This window comes from Antrostomus carolinensis, unplaced genomic scaffold, assembly GCF_000700745.2.
Source record: "Antrostomus carolinensis isolate BGI_N321 unplaced genomic scaffold, ASM70074v2 scaffold51080, whole genome shotgun sequence".
NCBI classification, from domain to species: Eukaryota; Metazoa; Chordata; class Aves; order Caprimulgiformes; family Caprimulgidae; genus Antrostomus; species Antrostomus carolinensis.
This window is the reverse complement of record NW_010288661.1, coordinates 1515-13565: the sequence shown is the minus strand read 5'-3', so window position 1 is coordinate 13565 and position 12051 is coordinate 1515. Positions and strand designations below refer to the sequence as shown.

General features: G+C 47.6%; 1 protein-coding gene across 1 annotated transcript; it reads left to right on the top strand.

Moving 5' to 3' along the window:
- Window positions 1–3455: 3455 nt before the first annotated feature.
- On the top strand, window positions 3456–11950 carry CNOT9 (CCR4-NOT transcription complex subunit 9; the record flags this gene model as incomplete). The annotated part of the gene is made up of 8 exons (XM_010167369.2): window positions 3456–3473; window positions 3525–3704; window positions 4788–4903; window positions 6232–6341; window positions 7128–7237; window positions 8195–8293; window positions 10786–10877; window positions 11579–11950. Coding segments are annotated over 8 exons (837 nt in total), but the record flags the coding sequence as incomplete, so codon positions are not given.
- Between the last annotated feature and the right edge of the window lie 101 nt (window positions 11951–12051).

The window sequence follows — 12051 nt, the reverse complement described above, 5'->3', positions numbered from 1 at the left end:
CGGTGCCTCGGCATGGCCGGGTTATAAAGTGGAAGCTGAGTTTGAGTGGTTATTGCAGCTCGTCTCCCACCTGAGCGGGTTTGTGTTTTGGTTTTCGTTTCTCCAAATGCACGTTCATGGTGTGTGTGAGACTCCCTAGAGCCATGAGTCTGGTCTGCGTTGGGCTTGGGAGGTGTATGGCAAGGCCAGTGGTTAGACCTGCTCTCAGATGAACTTGGCTCAAAGATCTGCTTGGACTAACAAGCAAACAAGAGTGAGTGAAGTACTCGTGAGCAGGAGTTGAGAGAACTTTCTAAGTCTTCCCACTGTAAGTGCTCGTGACTTTAAATTGGCTCTTGGAGTGCTGGCACATACCTCTGAATTACAGGGATGCTTTCAGGAGTGTAAGAGGGTGCACAGGATCGTAGTGAACTTCTCAATCAGTGTTTACATTTTTATAGCAGTGTAATTCCCAAGTGCTTGTTGAAATGCCTGAGGGGCTGTTGTATCTCCTGTTAATCCTTTATCTGTTTTAAAGACAGTTTTAGAAAAATAATGTGTTTCAGCAATAGAAATCAACTTCATTTTGCACTGATTTGAATGTATATTTAATTGATACATAATCCATGCCACCTGGTAGTTCTGTAGTGAAAAGTTTCCTACCACAGTTGGTAAGATGCCTGGACTAAAGGAGGCAGGGAAGGGTGTTTGGCTCTGGAGATGTGCTTGGGAGCTGCAATAAATGATGTGACCTCTTAGCAGGATCACAGATTGGCTCCAGAATCCCTCTGGGCCTTGTGAATGCTGTCCTGAAAGAGCTGTGGTAAGCCAGAGCATTGGTCTTCATATAGTGGTGCTGGTGGCAGAGCTGGAGGCAGCATAATGTGCTAGAGGCTCAAGAACAGGCTAAAACCAGTGAATATAGCTGTGACTGGCAGTAAGTTGGGCATTGAAAGCCCAACTCAAAGTAGCTAACTCACTGCTCTTGAAGCTCAGAGTTTGTTTTGGTATTTTTGAGTTGGTGATCTGTCAAAATAGTTTAAAAAGCACATGTGTCCAGTTGGTCAGTGTTCTGCTTGGGTTGGCCAGTGCCTTTAGCAGTGTGCCGAGCAGCACCTGCTCAGCTAGGAAGAGAAATCCCGTTTGTTACGGGGTTGTTGGAGATGCAGTTGGGCGTGGATGTTTGAGGTAATGCTTGTTACTCTTGAGGAAGGCACTGCAGGATCTTTCATGATGCAGGAGGTGCCTAGTTTGTGCTGTGTTGAGATGCTGTTGGTAACTTCAGCTTTCCCTGTGTGCAAAGGAAAGTCTGCCTGGCAGGGTCCTGTCTCGGCGCTTGCAGGATTTGCATGTAGCCCTCGGGGTTTCCCAGAATGTTTGGTTTTTGAGAGAGAAAGGGGAACAATAATAAAGTAAGAAATTAGGGAAAAATGTCTTTCAATTTAAACTAAAATGAGAGGAGCAACTGTAGAGCTTGTGAAAAGCAGCTGGTTCTGGCTAAGACAGATATTGGACATCATAAACTTAATTGTGTGGAAAATCTACTTAGTGTTCTCTAGGGATCACAAGCACATGATTGTGCTTTTAAAGGGTCGGTGTATTTAAGCTTACAGGAACTGAAACTTCCAGTGAGTCTAGAAAAATAGATGGAAGCTTTAGATAACACAATGATAACAACATTATTGCTACACTGCTTGTCACTGTACCACCCCAAATAAAAACAAATGAGCTCTGTTCATTCTCCCTCTCTTTCTGAGCTCCAGTGTGGGAGTTGCCATTGGAATTGCACACCCAGCTGTGAGAGCACAATAAATTTGTCAGGATTAATAATTTAGTGTGAGTTTCTGGGGGGGAAAAAAAGAGGGTAGGAGGAAAGATGAACAGCTAAAAAGGTCTTTGAGCCCTGGACTATAGGGATTGGTAACAGCACGTTGGCTTATAGACATTTAAGTTAAATAATACGATGAAAGTGGCTGGGGGAGAGAGAAATCCCACAGCTGGGGAAGAATCTCTTTGGATGTGACTATGGATATAATATGTGGATGAAGGGGGGAGGGGAACCTTTGCAGAAATAGAGACAGAAAGCTCTGGAGGTGTCTACTGGAGGTTAGGAACTCTCCCTTCATCCCTTCTGCAGTTCTGGGAGCCTGCCTCTGGCGTGTGGTGTCAGGCTGGGCTCCAGCCACTTTCAGTTCCTGAACTCCTTTGTGTTCCCTTCAGTGGTGAGCTGTGTAGCAGTGGTGTTGCTGTCAGTGTGGTACAGGCAGTGCTTGTGTCTGTTGTGGTAAGTGCACGAGCAGTTTCAGTGGGGATTTAAAAGAAAGAAGAAATACAGTCAGTTCTGTGCTCCCAGCCGTGGTCGCCGTGCGAGCGGGGCTGCTGAGCCGGCTGCGTGCAGGCTGCCTGAGGAGCAGCAGCTGCAAACAGGGCTGTGCTTCACTTGCATAGTAAACAGGGCAGCAGAATGTTTGAATAGGCTCCGAACTGGCTTTTGGAAGTGTTCACACAAGAGGTCTTGGTGTTGATGTTTTGTATCTGGATCACTGAACCGTCTCCTTAGGAAACCTGCTGAGCGTTTGTTTGCACCTTGAGTGCTGCTTGTGCCGGCAGATGCATCAGACAGACTTTAATTGAGAGATTTGTGCCTTGCCCTCTCCACAGAAACTGTGCTACGATTCCACAGTCCCTGTTTCTCCTCCTTTCCTTCCTAGCCCTCCCTCATATTTTTTGGCTTGAAACCTTGTTGTCCTTGATGCTGTTCTTTCCCTGATGTTCCAAGAAGGGTGGAAGAGAAATTCCATGTTTCTCCTGAGTAGCAGAAAATGTGCCTTGGCTGTGAATGTAGATTTGTCCTTCTCGGGGTTTGTTTTGAATTTTTGCACAAAATCAGTCTTGAAAAATTCCCTTTTAGCTCCGTGCGTGTGCACAAGATGCACGGGATGAATATGGGATGTCTCTAACAGCAGGTGTTACTGGCTGTGGATGGTGTCGTGCTGATCTTGGAGCACTGAGAATTTTTCTCGTATTTGTATGAATATTTTTCTCATGTTGAGTGAATCCTATTGTCAGGTTCAAATGTCATGGATGTTTTTGGAGAGAAAAAGGTAGCATCTGCCTGCCTTTGAGTCTGTGGAAGCTTGCACTTCAAGCATGAAGTGAATGTGTGCTGAATAGAAGAGGAGCAAATGATAGCTGGCTAAAGCATGTGTGACATCCCTGGGAGCTCTGCTGGCACAGCCAGGCAGCAGCGTGGCTCTCGCGTGGTTGAATGAAGTTACAAGGTACTAATTGACAAGCGGATTAAGAGAGACTGTCCCAGCGAGTCCGGCCAGAAAGTAAAACCCTGGTGTTCCAAATAGGTGAAATAATAAGACTAATCTAAGGAAGGAATCCATATCCAGAGCATCTTAATGCAGCTTTAGTTCTTCCCTGCCCTAGTCAGGAGTTTCTTGAGCGCTTTTTTGCTTGTCTGACAGGTAGTGGAACGTATTCGGGTGAGACTTGGGTGAAATGTTTGGACTGAAGTTTCCTTGTCTCTCTCCCAGCCTGTGCCAACAGCGCTGGCTCAGGTTGACCGTGAAAAGATCTACCAGTGGATCAATGAGCTGTCCAGCCCTGAGACACGGGAGAACGCGCTGCTGGAGCTGAGCAAGAAGCGCGAGTCTGTGCCTGACCTTGCCCCGATGCTGTGGCACTCGTTTGGCACGATCGCAGCTCTCCTTCAGGTGGGTGGGACTTTATTCCATGGTGCAGCACCAGCACGTTGCAGGGCTTCTGCGTCCCTGGGGCAGATGTGGGCTGGTGCTGCTGGTGTCTCTTACTGCTGTTGCTGGGAGTATGACCTGTGCTGGATCATGTGCTGAGGGGAGCAGATGTGGGAAGCCCGTTTGCCATTAATTATCTCTAGCGAGGCGGAGTGTGCAGAGACTGCAAGATTTTTAATTAGACAGCTTACATAGCTGGAAGGTGAACAGGCAAGTTCTTGAGTGTGTGAGCTCCCTGTGGATCTTGTCCTGCATAGCAGAGCCACAACAGTCATACTCCTAAGATCTCTGATTTGTTTTGCATGAGCTTGAGCACTTCCTGGTCAGAAGGTTACCCTTGCAAGGAGCCCCCTGGAAGGGAAGCACGAAAATGCTGCTCAGTGCTCCAGAGATCCTCGCAAGGGAATGTACCTGCATTTCGTGTGAAACCAAGCTGGTCAGTTTATCTCTGGGAAAGCTACTCTACAGCTGATAACTGGCTATCTCTCAGTGCCAAATCTAGTAATTTCTTTTGAAGAAGGAAAGAAAAGAGTGCAGGATTGTCAGTGTCAAAACTGTTCTTGGAGTGGCCACGAAACAAGTGAAGAAAATGAGAAGGGAGCTGTAGTTGGAAGCAGGCGGATTTCTGAATGGGATTTCTTGCCTTCAGCTGTTTCCCCTGCGTTGAGTTAGGAGAGTACCAGCAGCCACAGTACGAATAGAGTGGGTGTGCTCTGCCTCTAGGCATGGGAACAACACTCCTCTTCAACCTGGAAGTTCAAAACAAAGCAATTTCTATGCTAGTAAAGAGCCAGGAAACCAAAGGAACCCCTTTTTACTGAAGTTAAGGTTTGAGTGCATTCCTGTGACTCCTTGTTAAATTAACTCTGGCCCAGCTCTGCTCTTGCCTGGGCAGCCTGGTGGCTGCCATGTAAATTCAGAGTGATGCCTGGTGAAAGCAGACTGCCATCTCCTGTCACCATAGTTCCTTGCTGGACAAGTGCTTTGCTGCAGCTTTCCTCATGTTTTTCTCTGTTTAACTTTTCTTCATCTGTTAATTTTTAGGAAATTGTAAATATTTATCCATCAATCAACCCTCCAACTTTGACAGCCCATCAGTCCAACAGAGTCTGCAATGCTTTAGCTCTACTACAGTGTGTTGCGTCACATCCTGAAACCAGGTAAGCGTTTCCAAGTGCATCAGTTTTCTGAGGAGTTGATGTTGACAGCTCACCTTGTCTGTTTGACTCCAGAAGCACATAAGCTCCTTTCTTCCTTTTTTTACCAAGAAAAGTGGAACAGAGGACAGAGCTGCAAGCTGCCTGCTGCTTTCACTTGTTTGCACACATCAGGGCGACTGCTTTATGGTGGTCCTACATGCATTGCATTCCCTGGATCATCCTGAGATCCTGCAAATTCCCAAAACACTTGGTTGTGGCAGCTTCTGGGAGCTCAGCCAGAGCTAAGGGTGCCTTTGTGCTCAGTGCTGTGTGCAGGATCCTTGTTTTAATGAGCTTACACTTATTTAGACTAGCAGCTTACAGTTACTTAGACCAGCTGTCCAAAGGGTGGAATGAGCAGGACTGCCCTTCCCAGAGACCGTGTGTGGCAAGGGAGCAATAGCAGAGCTGTGTCTGGAGTCCTCAGCCTCTGCCTGACTTCAGGTTTTCACAAACAATCTCTGTGCAGCCCATGTCAGCAGGGGAAAAGATGATGTTGTTCCAGCCAAAATCAATAGCTAAAATTCAGCAGAAAATTACCCCGAGGTCCATGATGTCGTGCTCCTGTTGCTGCTGAGAAGAAAGTAGCTGAAGTTGTTTTGCAGCTGCTGCAAAGTAGCGTTAAACAGGAACCCTCCACGAGATGATAACCAAAGGAAAAAAGGTAGTTTTACACCAGACACCTTTACATGTGAAGTTTGAAAACTGTAAATAGAGGGAGAATTTTGGATGATTGTGCAAGAGGTGCAAGAGAGCTTCCCTCTGCTAGCAGAGCAATCTCCAGGTTTCTCCCTGCAGTCTGCATTTTTCACCACTGTCAGAAGGCAGTGTGAGGACTCTTGGGGAATGGTGGCTGTGCACATTTGAACCATGGTGGCGCCTAGAAATCAGCCAGTCTGGATTTCTGTCATGCAGGGGCTTTGCATGTGCATTGTGGCTGACTGTCCCTGCCCATGGGTGCCTGCAAGGTGAAATGCAACAGTGGATGAACAAAGCAGAGGGTCTAGGTGGCAGGAAGAGGTAATAAAAACAACAGGACGTGCTCTGTTCCTGGTCAACTGGAAGCAGCGATGCGGGTCACTGACAATTTAGGTGTTAGGTTTTGTGCTGCACCCAGTGCAAAATTTACTTCATCCCTTTCCATCAGAGCACGAGCTGTTACCCTCTTTTAAGGAGCAGCAGCAATGGTGTCTGTCAGGAATAGTCTGAGGCTCTGCATGGTAGCGCTGGATTGTGTGCTTGCTTTGTTTTCCTTGTCTCTGATGTTGGGTGTTCTCCCTTTCCTACAGGTCAGCTTTTCTGGCAGCTCACATCCCTCTCTTCCTGTATCCCTTCTTGCACACAGTTAGCAAGACACGGCCATTTGAGTACCTGCGGCTGACGAGCCTCGGAGTGATCGGTAAGCAGCCAGGGTAGTGCTGGATGGACTCAGGCACTGGTTTCTTACTGAGTTGGTTACAGTTTATGCTGTGAGTATAGAGACCTGCACAACCAAAATCACAAGTCTCTTTTTATTGGGATCTTCTGAGTCCTGTAGTATTAGCAGGAGGAGCTGCTCCTTTTCCATCAGTTGTGGAGGCAGGTTCCCCTTAGTGTGTGAGAACTGGGCTTTTCACTTATAAGAAAACACTGAAGTCTGGGTGCGTTGCCAGAAGTAGTTTTCCCATGAGCACCTGCAGGCTTGTTGTGCCTTCATCCTCAGCCCAACCAGCTAGACACTGGGGTTGGTGAGTGCAGACTGAGCTTTCCTTGGGTTTTTGTCATTGCTTGACTTGGGTGTATTTGCCCTGTTTTCCCCTTATCCTGTTTTTTTATCTTCTTTCTGCCCAAAGCATTTCTCTCTCAATGCATAAAGTAAGTGGGTCTTAAAATGCATTTCTTCTTCCCAGAGGTTGCTATGGGTGGCATGATCCTCCTGTGTTTGTGTTACCACTGGGGGAGAGCCAGAATGCATCCCCTTTCTGAAAAACAAACAACCCCCAAACCCAGCTTGATTAGTTTTATGCTGCCAAAACAATTTCTTCTCCAGCCATGTGCTGCAGCGTATTTAGGACGACAATTGCTCTACCTGCCATTCAGAGTTAGTGATTCCTGGGGAGGATGCAGCCCAGGCCCTCTTTGAAAGGTGAGATTTTTTTGAGGCAATTTATCATTTACTGATTTTGGGTTTTGTTTTTCCTTCAAGGGGCCTTGGTGAAAACTGATGAGCAAGAAGTGATAAATTTCTTGTTGACAACAGAAATTATCCCCCTGTGCTTACGCATTATGGAGTCTGGCAGTGAACTCTCCAAAACGGTACCTACTCTTTGTGTCTTAATTAAGACTTCTTGTTGTTTATCTCTGACCAGACAGCCAGAAACCTGCAGAGTTGGCTTGTGTCCTGTTGTAAATGGTGGGGCAACTCTGTGTGGAGTTTATTCCTCCCCAGAAAAGAAACAAACCAAACCCACCAAACTAAGCTGGAGTTCCTGAGCTTGGTAGTTTTGCTGGGAAAGATCTTGCTGCTCTCAACATCCACTTCATCCTTTGCAGCCCTGCAGAGTAACTTTCAGGCCTGAGCTGGATCAACTTTCCTTGCCCTGAGAGAACAGATGCTGTAGCTACACAGGGCAGAGGTTGGGCAGCAGCTGTTAGTGGTGGTTATGGGAACGTTCCTTGCACAGGACTGGTTTGTTGTCCCCTTTGATCAGGGTCCCCTTTCCCTCACGAGCTCAGATCTGTGGTCAGACTGGTCTCATGGCCCAGGTAGGCTGGCCGCAGGTTTTAGTCTGTGCGTGCTTCTCTGGTGAAGGCTGCTGACATAGCTGGCTGAGGTTCTTCAAGAAGTCACGTGTCTCACGATGAATTGGTAACGCTCAAGATGAAAACCAAAATCAGCTTGCTGTCTAGATGGCAGAGCTGAGGGACAGATCCTTCTCCTGCCTCTTGCTCTGTGACCAGAGTAGTGGGGCCATAATCCTGAGGCTGTCCTGAGCAGCCCGGCAGTAGTTCCTGTCTTATGCAACCTGCCTCCAGTCATCTTGTACACACTGCTGTGTGTCCAGCTCTTTTCTTTAGCAGAGATGCCAAGCATTGTGTAGTGTCCTGCATTTTCTTTTGGCTTTAAATTTTCACCAAGTGAAGCATTTGCTGCCTGCTGAAAGGCCTTTCAGCTCTGGGACTGCCTTGAAAAGACCACAGCACAAAGGCTGTCCCTTTTCAGGACAGATAAGTTGTTTATATGCTTTCTTTTCTGCTTTCTCCCCACTCTAGGTTGCCACGTTTATTCTTCAGAAAATCCTCCTGGATGACACAGGGCTGGCATATATCTGTCAGACCTACGAGCGGTTTTCCCATGTTGCCATGATACTGGTAAGGTTATTTGTTTCCTCTCTTTAAAAAAAAAAACAAAAAAAAAACCCTGCTCTAGCAGCCAGCTTCTTCAGCAGCTACTTTTCTGTTCTCTGGCTGGAGCACAGGATGAGGGAGGCAAATCATTTTTGGGCTTATTGCTTGTGACACTGGAGCTCTCTGCTTCCGCGTGTTTCCTCTGCATATATCTGTGATTTGCATGTCAAGAGAACACATATTAGTTGTAATATGCTAAGTCCTCAAGAGTAACTGGGTAAACATCTCCAGAGGGGAAAAAAAAGTGTCAGGGTTGTTGGTTGGGTGTGAATTGATTTAATTTTATGTAAGGAGATGGCAGGGCTCAGACCACTGGTCAGTTTCCCATGTCTGTCTCCCACGACAAGGTGAAGAAGCAGCAGGCTGAGCGAAGGTAAGAGCAGGGCAAGCGTGTATGATACGTGCCCTTGTAACAGTCTCGCAGCTGCCAGCTACTTTCAGCTTTGGATTTCTGGGACCAGTTGTGTGTTTTCTATGCAGTAACCCCCAGTGTTTGTCCTACCACCTAGAACCCGTGGAAGCTTTTTGCATCCACAGTGTCCTTTACCAGCGTGTTCCATGGATTCCCTGTTTGCAGGCTGGAAGGCCAACCTCTTTTTTTTCTTTTTTCTCTTTGAGCCTGGCTCCTACGAGCTGCTGCTTGTGGCTTTAATTCTTGTGTTGGAACACAGAGAGAGCAGACAATTTTTGTCCGTTCCCTGTGAAGATGATGTTTGAGTACTCATAATTTGTTCATCCCAGGAGTAAGAGCCCCAACTTGAGCTTCATTATTTTGAGCTTGCTGAGGGGAATACACGTCTGCCCTGGAACAGCTATTGTCCTGCTTTTGTGTTCGGTTGGTTGGTTGCTTGCTTTTTAAAGAGCAGTCTCAGGAGAAGAAAATGAAGCATTTAGTTAAACACTTTGCAGTGCCGGTTCTCTGCCTAAATGTTGCTGCTTTCATTGGGAATATTTATTTGTCTGTTTTCCCAAAAGTAAAGAAAATGTTATCTCCTAATTCACCCACAAACAGCAAGATAGGAACGATTGTGAGCTGATGTCCATGGTATCCAGTGTGACGTGATTTTTGCACTCAGGAAAAGGATTGGCTTTGATGAAAGTACATCTGGCTTGGGGGCAAAGTGGAGGATGAATTATAAACCCTTGGGTAGAGAAGGGAAGGAGACTAAGGAAGAATCTGTAGCTGGGAAGGTTACGAACATGGAAGGATGTGGGCATGTAAAGCTGTGTTACATGTAAGAAGTCCTGTCCGTGGTATAATCCCACCACTGGGTGAAGCACTGACATGATTATTATTCCATAGCACTATGGAGAAAGATGAAAATGTTTGGAGACATTTCTGTTCTCTGTTTCAAAAATTGGGACAGTGTGCTCCTGTCTAAGGGTGATGATTTACTTCCTTGTCTGCTGATAACTGAGTGAGCTGTTACACAAGTATTAGATGCTTTTAAAAAAGCGAGGTAGTATTTCCCATCCAGGAGCTGTCTGAGGAGCTCTCTGACTTGTTGTTTATTTCTAAGAAATACTGGTGTCCCGGGGAATTACTGAAAACAGGAAGCTTGCAAAAGGGCAGATGAAGGGAACCTGCTAATTGCTAAATGCCTGAATATCCAAATCCAGGTGAATTTGGCTAATGGGGAAAATGGTTAGTGCCAACCAGTGTAATTTTACAGGGAAAAAAAGACAGAACTTGTTGGGCAGATTTGATTGACTCCTAACTATGAGGAAGCAGACAGTTAAATTCCTTCAAAGCAGGTGTGTGGAGGCATCCACACTGTTCACTGGGCTGGGTGCATTCACAGGTGCAGCCGTGTGCAAAGTCCTGCAGGGTGTGAGAAATGGAGGCTGGGCCAGGGAGATCTGTCCTGGTCTTGCTTCCCAGAAATGGCTTGACGAGGGACGTAGCAGAGGGAGAAAATACAACTCCTGTGTGTGTGATAAGACCAGATGTGGATCTCAGTACATGTGGTACTTCAGCAGAGCTTCCCAGGCTATTGTTAATGGTTTAAAAGGCCGTTGAAATGAAGGCAGCATGGAGGAGAACAAGGGAGTGTTACGGAGCTTGGGAACACACCTCACCTCAGGGTGACTCAGCCTGAGCTTATCAAAGGGACACACTGGGGTACATTCATCTCCCTCCAGGAGGTGAAACCCCAGGTTCTCTTTTATCTAGCAGAGAGGTGGACAGCTAAGCAGTCCTGGGGAGGTGAAAAACAAACAGAGATGAGGCAAGCTTTCCCCAGGCTGCTAGGAGAATCCTCTCCAAGTTGTGGCCAGCTGCTCTTCACAAAATCACCTTGGCAAGCAGAGTGGCAGGCTGTGTGCAGGGGTATCTAGGTGGGCTGTGATGCCTGGGAAGCCAAAGTGAGTGATTTAATGGTCTTTCCCAGTCTCTGCTGATTGTGAAGCTGTTCTTACAAAGAATTTAACTGGTGGCACTGGCCTCTGTCAAACAGGGTAAAATGGTCCTGCAGCTCTCCAAGGAGCCGTCGGCACGGCTGCTGAAACACGTTGTCCGCTGCTACCTTCGCCTTTCCGATAACCCCAGGTAAACATTTTAGGAGTTTGGGCAGGGGCTTTTCCTGCTCCCTTGGAAGTGCAGCTCTTCTCCAGAGCACCCACTCGAGGAGAGTCCGGGTTCCTTGTCTGTCCTTACGTCAGCCTTAGCTCGGTGTGGAAAATGGGTGGGTTTTTTGGTTGGTGTGTTTGGTTTTTTCACTGCTAGTCCCAGGAGCCTTTATGTTACGTGGGAGAAACAGGGACTGTTTGGGGCTTGTGCAGATTCAAGCTGTGCAGGTTACAACTGCCTGAGCTCAAATGTAGCTTAAACGAGGTACGAGGGAGGGACTGAGGTGGAAAGTACGCCATGCTCTTTCTTCTGCATCACGTGGGCTGTACACCACAGAAGCCAATAGATGAAATTCAGTTGAGGGAATACAAACTGATTTCATGCTGATCAGCAGCTCTGCCCAAAGCCGCTGGGTATGTACTTGTTGTCTCAGTTTCTCCTGGCGCCGCATTGCTCTTGACTGATGGGTGTCAGGGCACAGGGCTTGGTTTGGTGGGGTCTAGTGTGAGGGATGGGAGCTGTGCTGGCTGGCCCAGCGCCAGGTGCTGCTGCTTGGTGTTTTCCTTGGCTGACCAAGAGGGACCCCCAGGCAAAGGAGCATCCTGTCCCCAGTGGGGTTTGCTCCCCTCTTGCCCCTGTGAGTTTATTTGTTGGGCCCCGTTTCTTTTCTCTTGATGTAGGGCACGTGAAGCTCTCAGGCAGTGCCTTCCTGACCAACTGAAGGACACCACCTTTGCCCAGGTCCTGAAGGATGACACCACCACAAAGCGCTGGCTGGCTCAGCTCACCTGAAGGAGGGTCAGGTCACTGACCCACGGGGCATCCCTCTTCCTCCGCAATGACTGCTGGGGGAGGTGGAGGACCCAAGAAGAAACAGCTCAGGTTTACAAAGAACCAGGAACAGGTGACCTCTTCTGCAACAAACTGGGCACGCCAGCTGGCTGCTGGCCCGTTGGACCATCCCACCCAGCCAAAGGGCTGCTCTGTAGCAATGCAGCATGCCTCCAGGGATCGCAACACCAGCAAATGCTGATACGACAGCTTCAAAAAAATCAATAAAAACAATCTGTAAAGATCCCTGTCTCTCCAGGAGGCTCGGCTGGCATCTCACCCCCCACCACCAGGCAGGCAACAGGAGGGATGGACGCTCTTT